The 20,136-nt window shown below is 31.9% G+C and overlaps 5 protein-coding genes across 5 annotated transcripts; 1 reads left to right on the forward strand and 4 right to left on the reverse strand.

Moving 5' to 3' along the window:
• The first annotated feature begins 1,695 nt into the window (after window positions 1-1,695).
• On the forward strand, window positions 1,696-6,818 carry LOC130666775 (alpha-mannosidase 2-like). The gene is made up of 4 exons (XM_057468035.1): window positions 1,696-1,969; window positions 2,059-4,542; window positions 4,601-4,753; window positions 5,790-6,818. Exons 1-4 carry the CDS (start codon window positions 1,835-1,837, stop codon window positions 6,369-6,371), a joined length of 3,354 nt encoding a protein of 1,117 aa, XP_057324018.1. The 5' UTR covers window positions 1,696-1,834; the 3' UTR covers window positions 6,372-6,818.
• Window positions 6,334-8,063, reverse strand: LOC130666776 (uncharacterized). The gene is made up of 3 exons (XM_057468036.1): window positions 7,832-8,063; window positions 6,813-7,079; window positions 6,334-6,735 (listed from the first exon to the last, which is right to left on the reverse strand). The coding sequence occupies exons 1-3, from the start codon at window positions 7,877-7,879 to the stop codon at window positions 6,712-6,714; spliced, it is 339 nt and encodes a 112-aa protein (XP_057324019.1). The 5' UTR covers window positions 7,880-8,063; the 3' UTR covers window positions 6,334-6,711.
• Window positions 8,064-8,606: 543 nt separating this feature from the next.
• Window positions 8,607-9,404, reverse strand: LOC130666777 (uncharacterized). Its single transcript, XM_057468037.1, has 3 exons — window positions 9,266-9,404; window positions 8,879-9,136; window positions 8,607-8,793 (listed from the first exon to the last, which is right to left on the reverse strand). The coding sequence occupies exons 1-3, from the start codon at window positions 9,311-9,313 to the stop codon at window positions 8,770-8,772; spliced, it is 330 nt and encodes a 109-aa protein (XP_057324020.1). The 5' UTR covers window positions 9,314-9,404; the 3' UTR covers window positions 8,607-8,769.
• A 939-nt stretch (window positions 9,405-10,343) lies between these two features.
• On the reverse strand, window positions 10,344-11,612 carry LOC130666778 (uncharacterized). Its single transcript, XM_057468038.1, has 3 exons — window positions 11,475-11,612; window positions 10,831-11,088; window positions 10,344-10,541 (listed from the first exon to the last, which is right to left on the reverse strand). The coding sequence occupies exons 1-3, from the start codon at window positions 11,520-11,522 to the stop codon at window positions 10,518-10,520; spliced, it is 330 nt and encodes a 109-aa protein (XP_057324021.1). The 5' UTR covers window positions 11,523-11,612; the 3' UTR covers window positions 10,344-10,517.
• Window positions 11,613-15,684: 4,072 nt separating this feature from the next.
• Window positions 15,685-16,458, reverse strand: LOC130666597 (uncharacterized). The gene is made up of 3 exons (XM_057467746.1): window positions 16,287-16,458; window positions 15,942-16,199; window positions 15,685-15,856 (listed from the first exon to the last, which is right to left on the reverse strand). The coding sequence occupies exons 1-3, from the start codon at window positions 16,332-16,334 to the stop codon at window positions 15,815-15,817; spliced, it is 348 nt and encodes a 115-aa protein (XP_057323729.1). The 5' UTR covers window positions 16,335-16,458; the 3' UTR covers window positions 15,685-15,814.
• Window positions 16,459-20,136: the final 3,678 nt, after the last annotated feature.

Genomic DNA, 20,136 nt, shown 5'->3' on the forward strand with positions numbered 1-20,136 from the left:
ATATTAATTACGAGGAATTGTGGAAGAACATTAGCTTAGACATTTAAATATTTGAATTTTCTTATGAAAATGTAATAAGGCAGAAAATAAAATGAATTTTAGAAAATTTAGGAGTTTAAACTCGCAGATAAATAACGTGATTATCGAATAATGGTACAAGGCAGCCGACATCTACACACGATACTAAAGAAATTTCGATTGCCTTCTGTCAGTGCAGAGTCCGGCGCTTAATCCTGACGATTGAAAGCTCGGATGAGACTTACCATCAATTAAAAAAAATTCTAAATTGAACAGAAGATGACAATTTCTTGTCTGTTACAAAATAGACTTATTATTTTTCTTCAAATTCTTTGACAATGCATTTGATTCTCCCAAATTTTTTATACCGAGGTCCATAGAGAACACAGTGAAAAACCGGGAGTACATTCGGAGTGATTGCATATTTTATTTAAATCCGAATTCACTCGGAGATCCGGAGATTTTAAAAAAATCACTCCGAATAATGAATAAATATGGAGTTTATTTTTCTAGCAAAGTGATTTCGGAGTGATCTAGATTTTATTTAAAGTCGATGGAAAGTGTCTGGGAAGTGTCTTTCGGACACATTTCGACCAGACAGATACCTGTCTAAAACTTGTCAAAAACACAAATTTCACATAATAAAACATTTCAATTAATAATAATATAATTTATTTAAAGCCGTAAGATGGACGGTGGCGTCTGAAGGTTCACCTAAAGTTTACAAGTCCAATGATATTCATGCTTGTAAACTTTGACTACTTGAAATTGGTTATTTGTCAGTTTTCAGAAAGTAATCTATCGGTCATCAATCAGTCATCTCGATGGAAAGTATATAGAAAGTGTCTGGGAAGTGTCTGGGAAATATCTGAGAAGTGTCTGGGAAGTATCTGGGAAATGTCTGGGAAATATCTGAGAAGTGTCTGGGAAGTATCTGGGAAATGTCTGGGAAATATCTGAGAAGTGTCTGGGAAATGTCTGGAAAGTGTCTAGGAAGTGTCTTTCGGACACATTTCGACCAAATACCTGTCTAAAACTTGTCAAAAACACAAATTTCACAAAATAAAAAATTTCAATTAATAATAATATATTTTATTTAAATCTGCCTTCCCACTGATTCGGAGTTTTAATATTAAAATACTCCCCTTAGGAATAAATTTCATTTCTGGGAATAAATAAATTACAAAAGTCAACCGCTCCGCATCCACTCCGGATTTAATCCGCGTTCACTCCGCAAATTTTTTACTATTTACATGCATGGGTAAAAAAAAAAAATTATTTTATTTTTTTTTATTTTACTATCAGAAAATTTTTATGACGTTTATGATTATTTTATCACCTTCACTTCATTTAGTCGTGCCTACTTTTATTGGTTCTTCACTGAAAATCTAATATCGTTAATTGATTTTTTATCTACTAAATTTTATTCCAACATGACACCGTAAAATTACTTATGACTTATGACGCATCCTCAATGATTAGATAAAATAAAACAGGACACATGGTCACTAATGACAGTCTTTGAAACAAATTCTTATATGTATATATATATATATATATATATATATATATATATATATATATATATATATATATATATATATATATATATATATATATATATAACATTTTTTTAAGGCACTTTACTAATGCCATGTCAAATTACCAAAGGTTTTCGTTTAGTAATTATAAGTTTTAAGAAGAATAACGCTCTACAGTGTAATGTAATATAACTTTATCCTTAATAAATTATAATTATTTATAAATACTGAGATATAATCTGTGATAATTATAAATAAATGTTATTCAGTGAGCAATGATTAAAATGAAACATCGCTATTTTAAATTACTTGTTAGTATTTGTACCTGTGGTGTCATTATGTGTTTTTTTATGACTTATTTTTTATTCAATCAAAAGTCCGTGTTGGAAGTACAAAAAATAAGTGATTCTGTAAGTTATTTTATGTATATTTTTATACTAATTTATGTTCAGTAAATAGTATCTATTAGGAGCATATTTAAAAAAATTTTCTTTTTTAGAGTCAACGGTTTTATTTTAAAAACAAACCGATTAAATTGAAAGATTTAAATAACGTTCCCAAAATACGGGATCCAATAAAAGAAAGTTTCAAACATCCGCCAAATAATGAAACTCGTGAACTGGCTGTTTCGAAAAAACCATTGACGTGTGAAATTGACATGCGCAAAATACCCGAAGTCGATGTCCAGATGTTAGATTTGTATCGTCAGTTAGAATTTGATAATCCAATAGGTGGCGTTTGGACACAGGGTTGGGATATAACTTACGACAAAGAACAATGGAATCCTAAAAAAAAACTAAAAGTTATTGTTATGCCTCACTCGCACAACGATCCCGGATGGCTGAAAACATTTGAGAACTATTATGATGATACAACGCGGCATATTTTGGATAATATGGTGGTAAAATTGTCAAAAAATAAGCTTAGAAAGTTTATATGGGCTGAGATATCATTTTTGAAAATGTGGTGGGACGAACAGTCGGAAGAAACCCGCGAAAAATTTAAACGTTTGATTGCCGATGGACAGTTGGAAATAGTTTCAGGGGGTTGGGTCATGCCAGATGAAGCCGTCTCACACTGGATGGCACAGTTGACTCAACTAACAGTCGGTCATCAATGGTTGAAAACAAATTTTGACTATCAGCCCACCAGTGGTTGGGCAATCGACCCGTTCGGGTTATCACCGACTATGCCTTACCTCCTTAAAAATTCAGGATTAAAACATACCCTCATTCAGCGTGTGCACTATGCAGTAAAAAAACGTTTGGCTAAAGATAGAAATCTTGAATTCAGATGGCGCCAACTGTGGGATACCACTGGATCGTCAGAAATGTTAACACACTTGATGCCATTTGTTAGCTACGATATAGGACACAGTTGTGGTCCAGACCCAAATGTTTGTTGTCAATTTGATTTTCTTCGATTAAAGAATGGCTGGAACAGTTGTGACGGCAAAACGTCACCCAAAGCTGTAACAAATGAAAACATTGCAGAGCTTGCTGAATTATTATTAGACCAATACCGTAAAAAATCCGAACTATACACATCAGACGTTGTCTTAGCACCACTGGGTGATGACTTTCGCTATAATACAGACTTTGAATGGGATGCCCAGTATGATAATCATCAAAAATTGTTCGACTATATGAATAAAAATGAGCGATTCAACGTCGATGTTAAATTTGGGACACTAACTGATTATTTCAATGCACTAAGTAATGACAAAAATATCAACGAGCTACCAAGTTTATCTGGTGACTTTTTCACTTACTCCGACAAAAACCAGGATTACTGGAGCGGATATTATACATCACGACCTTTTCACAAAAGGCTCGACCGTGTTCTTCTGGATGCATTGCGCGGGGCCGAAATACTGTCGTCAATTGCATGGGCAAGTGGTCATAAGCATTTAGTTGAAGGTAATTTTGAGAAACGCATTACCGAAGCAAGGCAGTGGCACTCGTTGTTTCAGCATCACGATGGTATTACAGGGACAGCTAAAGACCATGTCGTTCGAGATTACGCTGAAAAAACAATCGCTGCTCTCAATAATTCAGCTCACATTACCCAGCAATCAGCAGCGCATTTATTAATAAATACCGGAAGCCCCCTTTTACAACCAGAATCGGTTTATTTGTCTCTAGACCAAGTTAGCTCTTACAATACCAGTGTTGATAATAGGCACGTCCTGTCATTTGATGACCATGAACCTTTCAAAAGAGTTATCATTTATAATTCATTACCCCGACGACGAATGAGAGTTCAGACATTGATCACATCAACGCCTTTTGTGAAAGTCACTAATAGTCGCGGTAAACTATTACAGTGTCAAATATCACCCGTTTGGACTGGGTCAGCAAAGCTTTCAAATAAACAATACGAATTATCATTTGTCGTAACTGTGTCTGGTTTTGGACTCAATACGTACCTGATCCATGCAGTTAAAAATGTCAACAATGTGTCTCCAAGTGTTCATTTCGCTAATATAACTCTATTCAATACAACAGTTCCCCCGTCAAATGTACCAGGATTTAAAGATTTCAAAATTATTCCTTCTGCACAAGAATTTTCAATTAAACAACGTCCGGATATTTCGGCTGATTTTTCAAAATCTGGGTTTCTTAAATCCTTGAAAAATGGAAATACAACAACGTCAGTAAATTTGGAATTCGTTAAATATGGAACTAAGCGTAGCGGCGCTTATTTATTTATACCACATAAACCAGATCCTGAACCTATCAACATGACTGATGATCATGTAATTCATTTGGTCACGGGTCCTATTTTATCGAGAGTATTTGTACTGCTGCCACATATTAAGCACACTTACACGCTGTTCAATTCAGCTGGAAGCGATGGTCTAGGACTTCATATTTCCAATAAAGTTGATATTACTGAGACTGAAAATTTTGAACTGGTTATGCGTTTAAGCACAAATATATCTTCTGGTGATGAGTTCTTCACCGATTTGAATGGTCTTAATGTGCGTAGAATTATTTGATCAGTTATTTAATTTTCACTAACTAATGCTTTTATTTTAGATGATTAAGCGCCAAAGATTTTCAAAATTACCCACCCAAGCTAATTACTATCCTCTTCCATCAGTTGGTTACATTCAAGATGAACAAACACGATTAACAATCGTGACAGGGCAGCCATTGGGAGCGGCATCCATGGCTTCTGGACAATTTGAAGTAAGCATAGTCCTCATTAAAGGCCGTTCGTAAAATACTTCACGTAAAATTTTACCATTTTTGATCCTTTTCCTTAAGACGGAAATATATACGCAATAGTTATTTTCGATACGTATACGGAACGGTAGGGATTCTGACGGCTTGAAGTAACGTCACGAGTTTGAGGCTATGGGCGCTTTCTTATCAAGACCGGATATAGTATGAGGTCTTGATGAGAATGTATCCATACCCTGGCGGTTTTGAATCACCCTGGAAACACCCTGGGAGTGGAAACACGGTGGAATCACGGTGGATCCAGGGTAGTTACACGGTGTATTCACCGAGATTCCATGGTGTATCCACGGTGATTACGCGATGTACGTGGAATCACGGTGGGTACACTGTGTAACCACCGTGGAATCAGGCTGGGTACACCGTGATTCCAGGGTAATTCAAAACCGCCCGGGCAGCCTCAAACGCGTGCCTGCACTTCAAATCTGTCAGGGTTCCTACTTTTGAGCATAAAGTATCGAACAAAATTTTTTGTCATATCAACGGCGGAAGTTGAATTTGAGAGAGAAACGGTAAAAAATGTTTCATTACTGTTTATTTAATTTAAAAGCACAAGAATTGAAAACTTTTTGAGTTAAAACAAAGCTAGATTAAATGGAGATTTTTAAGTCTTATAGAAATGTAGAGACAGATAGAGAGAGAGAAGTTACTTTTCACACAAGTTCAAGAAAAGTTAACCAAACTATAAAGTGCCAGAAATCGTATAGTTTGCGCCCGCTGCATGTTGCTCGAAAATCCAACTTTCGCGGTTGATATGACAAAAAAATATAATTAAAAAAAACCAAGAGAAAAATTTGCAAAAATTGTTTGATGAGCTGCGAACGTCACGTTTCCTGAGACCCCCGACTCCCTTTGTCGCATCTCGTCACAGTAAGCGGCAGACCTTCCTCCCTATAAGCGCGAACGCATTTTACGAACGACCCCTTAATAAATACTGATAGAAATGAAATGATTGACGAAATTAATAATCGTATGGATTCTGCAGATAATGCAAGACCGTAGACTCATGCAGGACGATGCACGTGGTCTTGCACAAGGAGTCACTGATAATTTATCAACAAACCATGCCTTCATGCTAGTGCTCGAAAAAAAGAAACCATCCTGCAACACTTTATCAGTAAATCATCCTGCAGGAGCGCTCTCTATTGGTGGATTATTGGCGTCAGATGAAGTTCTACATCCTCTTGTCGCTATGCACCTACTGCCGACACTAGAAGTTGATTATAATTATCAAGACCAATTTACTCCACTAAATTTTGATCTCCCGGTAGATTTGTCCATTGCCAATCTTCGTGTCTTTTCGGTAGCCGAAGATGCTGCTAAAAGTCTTGGTATAGTATTACATCGTCAACTTATCGATACTTGTTGGAGTGATGAGCTCATTGGACGTTTCAAAGTATCAGATAATGGCGAAATAAATATTGGGAAATTATTTAATTTCATTCAAGACTGGACTATTAATGAATCGTCGTTAACTTTCAATAACCTCGGGCCGTTACTGAAATCACAGAATATTAGTTTATGTCCACATGAACTTTCGGCGATTTTATTTAGAGAAAACCATTAATAAAATTTTTATACAGATTTTTAGTAACTGACAATTAATTATTGAAAATGTGAATTTCAAAAAATATAAACCACAATGACTTGAAGTTTCAAGTGATAAGTTTTATCTATAGATGACGTGTTAATACTAATGATAGTTAATGACTTTGTTATTGACAAAAAAAAAACAATTTATTTGTGGAAGATGGCATTATAAGTTCCAATTTCGGCTATTGCTTGAAATTTATTTTCCTTATAAAAAAAATTGTAGAAAAAATCCTCGCTAAACATGACAGAAATTTGAACTTTCTGCGTAATTGTGGTAAATAATCGTTCCCAAGACATTCATAAGCTGAAACCGTTCAACCCATCACTGAACATTTTTCCTGTAAAAATGAATCACATAAATAACCAATCAGTCAATTCAAAATGATGAAAAATTGACTTTTTATAAACGTCCTACTTTTCTACTTTCTCTTATCGCTTTGATATGCGACGGAACCCATTCGGATAAATTGATAGCTACTAATCTGTCTGCATATTGTTGTTCTAAATCCGTGCGAAGTTTCACTGTATTTTCATCATTGTCCTCCAGCTTACAGTCCGCTAACTTTGATAACAATCTGACCAAGTAGGCAGCATCCTGGATCCCCACAGCGGGAATTTCGTGACCAGATTTATCGTAAGCTGTTGGATATTGATGCGACTCGGATAAAGGCTGACAAGTTACCTAAATTTTGAATGTTCAGTAAATAAATTGATATCTATTGACAACTTTACAAATACGATAGACAGTACAGAAAAAAAAACCCAAAAAATTTTTTTTCTGAGTTACAACCATAGACTAAAAAATCAGGAGTAAATTCGGAGTAGATTTTATTTCAATCCGCATTCACTGATTCGGAGTTTTAATATTAAAATACATTCCCCTTAGAAGTAAATTTCACTCCGAGGGGATTAAATAAATAAAAAAACACCCTGGTGAAAATTTTTCGGACTTTTGTCCGAAAAGGTCTTTAGAACTCTGAAAAAGTCTTTAGAACTCTAGAACTGAGTTTTTCGGACAGATGTCCGAAAAATTTTCACTAGGGCAGGCATCCGCTTCGTATTCACTCCGGATTTAATCCGCGTTCACTCCGAAAATTTTTAACTGTGTATGGGGATGAATATATATAAGGATGACACTGTCTAGGTATTTTTATGAAAAAGCCCGTAACTTTCCTCGTGTTGGAGATAACTTTACACAATACGAATATTTTTTGTTCAGTGTAATGTCCTCTAGTAGGAAAAACTCTAAAAAACCGAGTAAAAAATTTTTCCTTTCTCTTATGACCCATATGAGGATGCATGAGGGTGACACTGTTTATGTTTTTATAAAAAATGGCCTGTGACTTTTCCCCTGTTGGGAATAATTTCCCACATACAAACACTTCTTGTTCAATTCCATACTTTACATTTAATTTATTGAGATATCATTCTTACCGAGACAATGTAAGCGATAAGAATGCAGTAAACTGTGAGATGAATCATGATGAATTCTAATGACTGGAGTCTTGAATAATTATAAAAATAAAAATAACTTATTGGATATTACAATGACAGAGTACAAGCGTACAAAATGGTGTCCAAACTTATATTGAACTATATTTTTGAAGATGACTGTATTGCTCTTAAAAATAAACGTTTCTTCAGATTCGATAAAAATGAACTGCGTGTTAAAAAAATATAAATAACAATAACTTCGAGTGTAATTACAAGTGATAATTTTTATATCTCGCTGACGTGTAAATTTACTAATGATAGTTAATAACTTTGTTGTTGACTAAAAATAAAAGAATTCCTTTGTTGAAGTGACCTTACATGAAATTCTTTGGTTGTTTGATAAAATTCATAAGCATACGTATTATATAGCTGCATTTTTTTATCACAGAGACAGTGTCGTAAGCTAACAGTTTTTTATACTATAGTATTAAAAACTGTTAGCGTACAATAATTTTTTTTTTTTTTTAAATTAAAATGTATTTGCGATCTTGTGTTCTGAGTTCCGCTACGTTTGACAATTGAGAAAAAGTTGGTGCATATTTTTACTTTATAACAAAAAAAAGCAACTTCCGTTTCGCAAAACAGAAATTCAACTCAAAAACTATTAATTTTTCGGTATAACAACCGAAATTAGGAATTTGGTAGTAGGAAATAAAAAGAGAAGAGTCAAAATCATGAAATAAAAGAAACCTCAAATTTTTTATATTTAATCTGATTTATTTTCGAAACATTATTAATGGTAACCCATAAATTTATCAATTAATTCAATTAAAAAATAAGATACAAATCATTTCCAAATGCATTGATAAATTGAAACCAGGTAATTAACCGCATAATTAGCTTCTTATATGCGGCTAATTTGTATCATGTCCACAACCTTAGAATGATTTTGAACATCTTTTCTGTTAAATGAAAAATAAATCACATATAAGCAATCGATTGATGGATTAGTAATTTTTAAAAGTGAACTATTTATCGATATCTTACCTGTCTAGATTCTCTTATTGCTTTAAGATGTGCCGGAATCCAACTATCTAATTCGCGAGCTCTTAATGTGTCTGTATATAATTCTTCTAATTCTGTACGGAGTTGTACTGATTCTTCATCATTTTTTTCCAATTCACAGTTTGCTAATTTGTGCAATAAATTCTCCATGAATTTACCATCATATTTTTCCCACAAAGGCACTTCGTCAACTTTATTAAGTTGAGATGGGTGTGACTCGGATAGAGGCTGACAATTGACCTAAATTTTAAATATTTCATTTTTAGAACGATATTTTGTGTTAATATTTCTACAAGCATAATCAATCATAAAAAATAATTTCCAATATGAATAGTCGATATTTCATTTTTTTAAAAATTTAATTCTTACCGAGACAACGTAGGTGATGAGAATGCAGTAAACTGTTAGACGAATCATGATGAATTATTAAAATTTCAATAATTAAAAATTACAATAGCGATGTACCAGCTTACAGAGCGAAGTCCAAACTTAAAGTGGCTTCAAAATAATTCGGCTTTTATACTAAACTAGAAGACATGTTTTGCGCGTGGTCGCATTCGTGTCATTTTTCAAATCCTGTTGTATATTATTGTGTATATTTTTAAAATTTTAAGCCAATCAGGTTCAAACACGAGGCTTCACATATGTGAGAAACATATCGAAATACTGATAATAACTTAATCATTAGAAAAATATATTTTTTTTTAATTAAAATTTTTAAAATACAACGTTAATGATGAGTCATAACTCGACTTTAATAAAATAAAAATTGTTTTTTATATATATATTTTTTATATCTAATAATTAAAGTTGGCTAGCTATTGAAATTGTATGAAGAAGTTTGCAAAAAAACAATTAAATAATTAATTGGTCATTACAGCGTATCACATCAGCAAAAAATATAATAATTATGGTAACTGTATGGAATCGGGGTTAACCACATTTTTCAAAGTTCCAAGTGCCTACACCTCAAATATCCATAGTTTAATTTTTTCCACGTGTTCAGCTACACGGTGGATTAAGTTTTCTGTATGTATTTTTGTATCGAACACTATCCAGAACTAGAAAATTTATAAGAATGACATGAAATCTCGCTAATTTTCAAAGATAAGTTTTTAAATATATAATTAAAATTTTTATATAATACCGTAAGATCAACAGTGTAGTTATATGGGTTTATCTAAGGGCTACAATCATATTGAAGCTTTTGTAACACATGAAAATTCGCATATTTCTGTTATTTTTTCGGTGTACAACATCTTACCTAGCATTTGGATGCAAGCAGTTTAGACGCCTCTTTCTACTAGTATAGTGTTGGGTTGAAGCCCGCAACATGGTTTTAGCTCGGTCCATAGTAGTAGAGAAGAAAGGAAAAAAATAGACCCCCCCCCCCAAAATGTTTATTTAATTAAAATAATTCAAAAATCTTAATTTTATTTAATCTGATTTATTTTCGAAACATTAATTATGATAACCCATAATATTTTACACAAATTTATCAATTAATTCAAATTAAAAATAAGACACAAGTCATTTTCAAATACATTCATAACTTGAAACCCCGTAATCAATCGCATAATTGGCTTCCTGAATGCGGCTAATTTAAGTCATAACCACAGTCTTAAACTGATTCTGAACATGTCATCTGTTAAATGTAAAATAAATTACATATAAGCAATCAATTGATGGATTAATAATTTTTTAAATTTAACTATGTATTCACATCTGGTTCCATGCGTTTTGAGCACCTGAAATATCCCCGACAAAATATCTCTGGACAAAATATCCCCAGTTTTGTGTCAGTTTTTTTTGCTTTTTTCACTATTTTTGCTTTCTTTTCATGGGGATATTTTGTCCGGAGATATTTTGTCGGAGATTTTTTGTCGGGGATATTTTATCAGGTGCTCAAAACGCCTGATACCTTCACATCTTACCTTTCGATATTTTCTTATTGTTTCAAGATGTTCCGAAATCAAACTGTCTACATTGTGAACTCTTAACCTGGCTGCATATAATACTTCTAATGTTGTACGGAGTTGTACTGATTCTTCATCACTTTTTTCTAATTCACAGCTTACTAATTTGTGCAATAAAGCAGCCAAGGAGTCACCATCATTTTTTTCCCACAAAGGCACTTCTTCATCTTCTGTACGTTGAGATGGATGTGACTCGGATAAAGACTGACAATTTACCTAAATTTTGAATGTTTTATTGTTAGAATGAAAATAACTTCCAAGCTAGACAGTCGATATACTGAAAGAAATTATCTTTTAAAATTACCGTTAAATGCACTGTAATCGTGGGACGAATAGCACGACCTAATCATTTGTCGGTGAGAGAGATAATTTTTAATTTTTTTTCAACAAATTTTACCGTAGTCTGCTGTAAATTTTATTCGGCTTTCGGTAAATCTTATGAAGTCTACCGCAAAATAAATAAATATTTTCATAATTTTTATCTCAAAAATGGTAATAAATAAAAGCGCCAGATTATGTCCCATGATTACAGTGAATTTAACGGTAATTTCTGAAGAAAATTTCTTTCCGTGTATTTAATTTTTTAAAATTTTAATTCTGACCGAGACAACGTAGGCGATGAGAATGCAGTAAAGTGTTAGACGAATCATGAGGAATTATTATGATTTTAGTAATTAAATATTACAATTGCAAAGTACCAGCTTACAGAGCTGAGTCCAAACTTAAAAAGGCTTCAGAATAGTTCGGCTTTTATACTAAACTAGAAGTAATATTTCGTGCGCAATCATGTGCATATCACTTTTCAGATATTGTTGTATATTATTGCGTAATTTTTTACATTTTTAGCCAATCAGGTTCGGAGAAGAAACTATCTATATATGAGGGACATATCAAAGTACTGATAATAACTTAATCATTAAAAAATATATTTTTTTTCAATTAAGATTTTTAAAAAAACATCGTCAATGATAAGTCATAATGATGAGAAGATTGAAAAAAAATACAATTAAATAATTAATTGGCCATTACTGCGTATTTACGACAGCAGAAAATATAATAATTATTATTGTCTTCAAGTTAATTAATAAACTATAACTTTGATTAATAAAACGTTATTTTATAAAAAACATAAATGTTTCGAAGTAAATTTTTAGTTAAAAATCATTCGGAATTCTAGTAGCTGTCGAGGTCAAACTTTTTTTAACTTCATTTTTTATATAAATTTCCAATGGTATAATGTAGTTTTTTTAAAAAAATGACTGTTTTTTTATTTATTTATTCTCTTCGAAGTGAAATTTAATCCGAAGAGGAGTTTATTTTAATATTAAAACTTCAAATCGGAGTGAATGCGAATTTAAATAAAATCCAGTTTACTATCAATTTGATTTTATGCTTGCTACTAAACGCGTAATTATCTATACTAAATATTCTATACTTTCTAATAATTTGTTTGGTTAGTGGATTATAAAATATTTAGTTAAAACAACCATATATATGATTGGCAATGGGTAATCAAATCATTTTGTTGTCATAACTAAAATTTAGTTGTCAGGAGAAAATTTTTTTCTCAGTGTAACATATATACGAAAATCGGCCTAAAGATGTATTTTTTTTTTTATTAAATTTATTTCATGGGGTTTTGCCTCGAACGGGATCAATTTTTCAGTATCACCACCCAAAATCGAAATTTGACATTTATTACATAGTAAAACTCATTATATACTACATAAATTTATTTATTGATTCAATTAAAAAATAAGACCCAAATCATTTCCATATGCCCCCATAAATTGACACCGGGTAATTAATCGCATAATTAGCTCCCCATATGCGGCTAGTTTGAATCATTTCCGCAGCCTTAGTCTGATTCTGAACATTTTTTCTGTTGAATGTAAAATAAATCACATATAAGCAATCAATTGATAGATTTAGTAGTTTTTAAAAGTGAACTATTTACCGATATCTTACCTTTCTAGATTCTCTTATTGCTTCAAGACGTTCCGGAATCAAATGTGCTTCGCTAGCTCTGAATGTTACTCTATATGCTACTTCGTAAAACATACGGCGATTTAATGATCTTGCATTATTTTGTTCCAATTCACAGTCTTCTAAATAGTGCACCATAATCTCTCTGAATTCATTTTGTTGCCACCAAGGCACTTCTTCAGTTTTATTTTCAGTTTTATTTTCAGTTGTATTTTCAGTTTTATTTTCAGTTTTATTTTCAGTTATATTTTCAGTTTTATTTTCAGTTTTATTTTCAGCTATATTTTCAGTTTTATTTTCAGTTTTATTTTCAGCTGTATTTTCAGTTTTATTTTCAGTTATATTTTCAGTTTTATTTTCAGTTTTATTTTCAGTTTTATTTTCAGTTTTATTTTCAGTTGTATTTTCAGTTTTATTTTCAGTTATATTTTCAGTTATATTTTCAGTTTTATTTTCAGTTGTATTTTCAGTTGTATTTTCAGTTTTATTTTCAGTTTTATTTTCAGTTATATTTTCAGTTTTATTTTCAGTTTTATTTTCAGCTATATTTTCAGTTTTATTTTCAGTTTTATTTTCAGCTGTATTTTCAGTTTTATTTTCAGTTATATTTTCAGTTATATTTTCAGTTTTATTTTCAGTTTTATTTTCAGTTTTATTTTCAGTTTTATTTTCAGTTGTATTTTCAGTTTTATTTTCAGTTGTATTTTCAGTTTTATTTTCAGTTGTATTTTCAGTTTTATTTTCAGTTATATTTTCAGTTTTATTTTCAGTTTTATTTTCAGTTGTATTTTCAGTTTTATTTTCAGTTGTATTTTCAGTTGTATTTTCAGTTTTATTTTCAGTTGTATTTTCAGTTTTATTTTCAGTTATATTTTCAGTTTTATTTTCAGTTTTATTTTCAGTTTTATTTTCAGTTTTATTTTCAGTTGTATTTTCAGTTTTATTAACTTGAGACGAATGTGACTCGGATAAAGGCTGACAATTGAGCTAAATTGTATATATTTTATTGTTAGAACGATATTTTATATTAATATTTCTACAAGCATAATCAATCGTAAAAAATAATTTCCAATATAAATAGCCAATAAGTCATTTTTTTAAAATTTAATTCTTACCGAGACAACGTAGGCGATCAGAATGCAGTAAACTGTTAGACGAATCATGATAAATTATCAAAATTTCAATAATTAATTTTTACAATAGCGAAGTACCAGTTTATAGAGCGGAGTCCAAACTTAAAGTGGCTTCAAAATAATTCGGCTTTTATACTAAACTAGAAGTCATTTTTTTACATTTTTAGCCAATCAGGTTCGGACAAAAAGTTGTACACATATGAGGGACATATCAAAGTACTGATAGTAACTTAACCATTAGAAAAATATATTTTTTTTTAATTAAGATTTTGAAAAAACGTCGTCAACGATAAGTCACAATGATGAGAAGATTGAAAAAAAAATACAATTAAATAATTAATTGGCCATTACTGCGTATTTACGGCAGCAGGAAATATAATAATTGTCATTACCTTCAAGTAAATTAATAATCTATAACTTTGATTAAAAAAACGTTATTTTATAAAAAGCATAAATGTTTTGAAGTAAATTTTCTCGTAGCTGTCGAGGTCAAACTTTTTTTAACTTTATTTTTTATATAAATTCCCAATGGTATAAAGTTTTTTTCTTCAAAAAATTACTTTTTTTTTATTTATTTAATCTCTTAAGAGTGAAATTTAATCCGAAGAGGTGTGAATGCGAATTTGAATAAAATCCAGCTTACTTCAAAATCACTCCGCTGAAAAAACAAACTTTTTTTACGCCGTATGTAGAGTTATTTTTTTTCAGCTCCGGAACTCCAGATCACTCTGAATTTTCGTAAATTATTGACCGCACTAAAAATTTCAATAAGAAAAAATAAAATACAGTCAAATTGCGTTATAAGTCCGCCTACAGGGATGTAGGGGAATATAATTCTGAAATTTCCTGTACCCCCACTTGTGCCCAGCAGTTGAACACCGTAACTCACACTTCCCCTACTTTGCAAGCGTGTAAGTGTGTACATAATTATTTTCGTAGTCATAGAGGGGGAATGTCTTCAAAGAAATATAACTCGGCGGACTTATAACGCGACTGGACTGTAGTACACTTGGCTTTTTGACATCTACAAGATAGAAGTTTCGAGACTCTTTTTTGACTTATCGATACGGCATCAAAATATTGACAAAACGATTCAAAATTAAGAGACTTGACACAAGTGACGAGAAAAAGTAAATTACAAATAATGGTAAAATACGTCATCTAAACGATTTTTCAATTGAAATTACTTTTTTAGAACGGAAAAAAGAAGACAAATTTCCTATGACTCTTAGGACCAACATCTGTATGTTTTATATACATAAAAAAACCTTGGCATTGAGACAAAAAAAAATTTGTCTTGTCATTTTAATCGACATCTTAGGGCCAATTTTTCAAACCAGATTTATTTTTATTTTGAGTTTAAATTAATATTTTTTATATTTTCATACGTGTACTTTTTATATATTTTGAATATATTCGAATTATTTTAGGAATACCCCTGATTAAGAAAAATTATTTGAAATGATTCAAAACAATTTGAAATGATTTAAAACAATTTGAATCGGATAATATATAGATATACACTTAGCATGGATTAAATCATTTTTCTTAATCAGGGACATAACATATATATGAAAATCGGCCGGAAGATATATTTATTTTTATTAAATTTTTTTCATGGGGGTTTGCCTCGAAAAGGATCCATTTTTCAGTATCATCATCCAAAATCAGAATTTGGCATTTATTGCATAGTAAAACTCAAAATATTTTACATAAATTTATTTATTGATTCAATTAAAAAATAAAACAAGTCATTTTCACATGCATTCATGAATTGAAAGCGTGTAACTAAACGCATAAGCAGCTTCTTATTTGCGGCTAATTCAAACCCTTTCCACAGTATAGACTGGCACTGAACATTTTTTCTGTCAAATGTAAAATAAATCACATATAAGCAATCAATCCATGGATTAATAATTTTAAAAATATAACTGTGTATCGACATCTTACCTTTCGAAATTCTCTTATCGCTTTAAGATGTGCCGGAATCCAACTATCTAATTCGCGAGCTCTTAATGTGTCTGCATATAATTCCTCTAATTCCGTACGGAGTTGTATTGATTTTACATAATCGTTCTCCAATTCACAGTTTTGTAAATTGCGGAATAAGTTTTCCATAAATTCACCATCATATTTTTCCCACAACGGCACTTCTTCAATTTTATTAAGTTGAGATGGATTTGACTCGGATAAAGGCTGACAATTTACCTAAATTTTAAATGTTTTGTTGTTAGAATGAAAATAATTTCCAATATAAATAGTCGATATTTAATTTTTTTTAATTTTAATTCTGACCGAGACAACGTAGGTGATGAAAATGCAGTAAACTGTTAGACGAATCATGACGAATTATTATAATTTCAATAATTAAGTATTACAATTGCAAAGTACCAGCTTACAGAGCAGAGTCCAAACTTAAGAGCGGTTTTCAGTTCTACGTTGCCGGCCGAGTTTATTTAAACTTTGTCCAAAGAATTAACTTAGAAAAACTTTACAGAATTTAATAAAAATTTACTTACGTCTTTAGGATATTGTTATTTATTAGGAGGGTAGTTTCTTTTGTTGATATATATGAGAAAAAAAAAAAGGAATCTTTCGAAAAGTTATAATAAAAATCGATAGCAGACACCTACTCAATATAAATTCTTTTAATTATGAAATAGTATTTTTTATCGTGAAATGGCCATAGAGACCAGGTACCTAAGATACAAACACGTTTACCTGATAGAAAATTTGTTTTGATTAGATTGGTTTTATAATTAAAAACTTTGGACAAAAAAAATAATTGGTAAGTTTATCATGAAGACAGAAAAGTCATAACAAATATGGCGTCAGCTGATTTCTCTTTTGCTTTTAAGAACAGGTGCCATCTACAGTTATAACTACAACTACCATTATGAATTTTTAATTATTTTCGGCAACGCATTACAGATGGCACGAGCAGTCGGTTTGTGAATAAAAGAATTTGTAACCGGTGATCATGGCCGAGCGGTCTAAGGCGTAAGACCTAGGCCTCTCGAACTTGATAGTCCAGTCGGCAGGGAAATATTAGGTCGTTTGTTTACGACTTCCAATGTAAATGGTGTAAATTGGATTTTTTTTTTTTAAATACTCAGAAAAATATGTAGATCATTCTTTAAAAAAAAAAATTCGAGGAAATTCAATTGTCTAAAAAATAGCCATTTTGCAAGTAGCTTTGGATTAAAATATCTCGAAAACTATGCAAAATTAGTCGAGACATGCTGCGTATGAAATTTAGAGAATAAAATAAGGAACAAAATGAGCCTAATCCAATGTCTCTACGACTAACAGTTTACGAGATATTAATTTTTTAATGAAAAAACGCGCGGTTCCGCTCGAGCGCTCATAAATAAATAGCTATAACTCCGCAAAAAATCTTTCGATTTACTTGTTTTTTTTTTTGAGTTGTAGATATTGTTGTCCTTTATAAGCAAAAAAATCAGCTAAGCTGAAAAAATTTTTTTTGAATTTGTTTATCGAATTTTCAGCTTTTCGAATATCTGCAATAAAAAATAGTTAACATTAAAAAAAAATTATTTTTCCTTCATTAAAAAATTTTTTAAACTACAAAGAATCGATGTAAAGAACAAAATGTTGAAAAAAAATTTTTTTTATTGCAATAATTCAATTAACAAGTTTAAAAAAATATGAGCTTTGCGGGGACTCGATGTCCAGCTCCGAGACAGTGGGCATGCGCCATTCCCCTCCAACCATTCGACGGAGAAAGTAGGGGAATAATAATAACAGTAAGCGAGCGCTCGGAATAGTCCATCGGCTGAAGAGGAGGTCCCGTAAACATTTTGTTGGCACCGGGTAAATCCAACTGTTTCTTATGTATTTTGGGCCAAGGATCACGAAAATCGGGTCCATTTTGTTCAAAAGTGGTGCAAACAATTGTTTATAACAATTTAATTGTTTAAATCGAAATAACTCCCGAACGGCTGGTTTGTTGGGGCAGCGTAGAGGAAAAAAAATGTTCAGAATAAAAAAATACACAAAAAAGATATCACATGTTTTTTTTGTATCTCGAATATTTCGCGAGATATAATAAAAAAACGAGCCGGCGCTCGGACCTCTCCCTCTCGCACTAGCGACTGCCTATGCGCGAGCTCTCTCTGCGCCAAATCGCGTCAGATGCTTGATTGGCCGGAATTTTTCTAAGTTTTTTACATTAAAAATCAAAGAAAAAAAAAAAAAATCGACAAATTGTTGATACTACCAATCGACAGCATTTTTTCTGAAACGAATTTCTGTCGTATCGTCAAAAGACGTTTTTTTTTTTTGTTCACAAATGTTATAAACAAATGGATTTTTTCATAGTCCAAAATGGGTTCAAAAAATCGACAAATTGTCGACACTACCAATCGACAGCATTTTTTCTGAAACGAATTTCTGTCGTATCTTCAAAAGACGTTTTTTTTTTTGTTCACAAATGTTCTAAACAAATTATTCCTTTGGCTGAAGAGGGAAGCCCGTATGCACTTTTAGGTCCCCGGATTCTGATTAATGATATTTACGTATTTTTTTCCGAGGATCACGAAAAACTAGGTTATTTTGCTCGCCGATGGTAGGTTTAATTGTTAATAACAATTTAATTGTTTATAACGATATAAATCAAGAAGGACTGATTTGACGGGGAAGTTTATTTAAAAAAAAAGTTTTAAAATTGAAAAACCAACAAAAAATGTCCTTATCATTATTTTGATAGAATGAATATTTTCGGAGATAGCGCAAAAAACAACAAGTAGCGGTCGAACCTCTCTCTCGCGCGCACGCATCCCACGGACTCTAGCGACGAACGACAGGCACAGAAAAATAAAGGGACGAAAAAAAAATTCAATTCTCGATGTACACCTGAGATTAAGGAAGGAAACTCATGGGAATTTTCTAGGACACTATACAGAAGATTCCCAGACCCATAATCGATAGATTAACCCCATGGACACCGAGGAACAGCCCCATAAATAGGAGTTTTTTAATTAAATTGTCGAATTTTCAACTTTAAAAAATTTAATCCTCGATGTACACCTGAGGTTAAGGAAGGAAACTCATGGGAATTTTCTAGGACACTATACAGAAGATTCCCAGACCCATAACTAAAATATTAACCCCATAGACACCGAGTAACAGCCCCATAGAAGGGGATTTTTCAATTAAATTGTTGAATTTTCGACTTTAAAAAATTCAATCCTCGATGTACACCTGAGATTAAGGAAGGAAACTCATGGGAATTTTCTAGGACACTATACAGAAAATTCCCAGACCCATAATTAAAATATTAACCCCATAGACATCGAGTAACAGCCCCATAAATGGGGATTTTTCAATTAAATTGTTGAATTTTCGACTTTAAAAAATTCAATCCTCGATGTACACCTGAGATTAAGGAAGGAAACTCATGGGAATTTTCTAGGACACTATACAGAAAATTCCCAGACCCATAACTAAAATATTAACCCCATAGACACCGAGTAACAGCCCCATAGAAGGGGATTTTTTAATTAAATTGTTGAATTTTCGACTTTAAAAAATTCAATCCTCGATGTACACCTGAGATTAAGGAAGGAAACTCATGGAAATTTTCTAGGACACTATACAGAAGATTCCCAGACCCATAATTAAAATATTAACCCCATAGACACCGAGTAACAGCCCTATAGAAGGGGATTTTTCAATTAAATTGTCGAATTTTCGACTTTCAAAAATTCAATCCTCGATGTTCACCTGAGATTAAGGAAGGAAACTCATGGGAATTTTCTAGAACACTATACAGAAGATTCCCAGACCCATAATTAAAATATTAACCCCATAGACACCGAGTAACAGCCCTATAGAAGGGGATTTTTCAATTAAATTGTCGAATTTTCGACTTTAAAAAATTCATTCCTCGATGTTCACCTGAGATTAAGGAAGGAAACTCATGGGAATTTTCTAGGACACTATACAGAAGATTCCCAGACCCATAATTAAAATATTAACCCCATAGACATCGAGTAACGGCCCCATAGAAGGGGGTTTTTTAATTAAATTGTCGAATATTCAACTTTAAAAAATTTAATCCTCGATGTTCACCTGAGATTAAGGAAGGAAACTCATGGGAATTTTTAAAACACTATACAGAAAA

This window comes from Microplitis mediator, chromosome 4 (genome assembly GCF_029852145.1).
Source record: "Microplitis mediator isolate UGA2020A chromosome 4, iyMicMedi2.1, whole genome shotgun sequence".
Lineage (NCBI taxonomy): Eukaryota > Metazoa > Arthropoda > Insecta > Hymenoptera > Braconidae > Microplitis > Microplitis mediator.

Coding starts and splice junctions, on each gene's coding strand:
- LOC130666775 (XM_057468035.1), top strand. CDS start 1,835: ATGATTAAAATGAAACATCGCTATTTTAAATTACTTGTTAGTATTTGT. Junction 1,970..2,058: donor TACAAAAAATAAGTGATTCT/GTAAGTTATTTT, acceptor TTTCTTTTTTAG/AGTCAACGGTTTTATTTTAA. Junction 4,754..5,789: donor TGGCTTCTGGACAATTTGAA/GTAAGCATAGTC, acceptor TGGATTCTGCAG/ATAATGCAAGACCGTAGACT.
- LOC130666776 (XM_057468036.1), bottom strand. CDS start 7,879: ATGATTCATCTCACAGTTTACTGCATTCTTATCGCTTACATTGTCTCG. Junction 7,080..7,831: donor TTATCGCTTACATTGTCTCG/GTAAGAATGATA, acceptor TTCAAAATTTAG/GTAACTTGTCAGCCTTTATC. Junction 6,736..6,812: donor CGATAAGAGAAAGTAGAAAA/GTAGGACGTTTA, acceptor TCATTTTTACAG/GAAAAATGTTCAGTGATGGG.
- LOC130666777 (XM_057468037.1), bottom strand. CDS start 9,313: ATGATTCGTCTAACAGTTTACTGCATTCTCATCACCTACGTTGTCTCG. Junction 9,137..9,265: donor TCATCACCTACGTTGTCTCG/GTAAGAATTAAA, acceptor TTTAAAATTTAG/GTCAATTGTCAGCCTCTATC. Junction 8,794..8,878: donor CAATAAGAGAATCTAGACAG/GTAAGATATCGA, acceptor TTCATTTAACAG/AAAAGATGTTCAAAATCATT.
- LOC130666778 (XM_057468038.1), bottom strand. CDS start 11,522: ATGATTCGTCTAACACTTTACTGCATTCTCATCGCCTACGTTGTCTCG. Junction 11,089..11,474: donor TCATCGCCTACGTTGTCTCG/GTCAGAATTAAA, acceptor TTCAAAATTTAG/GTAAATTGTCAGTCTTTATC. Junction 10,542..10,830: donor CAATAAGAAAATATCGAAAG/GTAAGATGTGAA, acceptor TACATTTAACAG/ATGACATGTTCAGAATCAGT.
- LOC130666597 (XM_057467746.1), bottom strand. CDS start 16,334: ATGATTCGTCTAACAGTTTACTGCATTTTCATCACCTACGTTGTCTCG. Junction 16,200..16,286: donor TCATCACCTACGTTGTCTCG/GTCAGAATTAAA, acceptor TTTAAAATTTAG/GTAAATTGTCAGCCTTTATC. Junction 15,857..15,941: donor CGATAAGAGAATTTCGAAAG/GTAAGATGTCGA, acceptor TACATTTGACAG/AAAAAATGTTCAGTGCCAGT.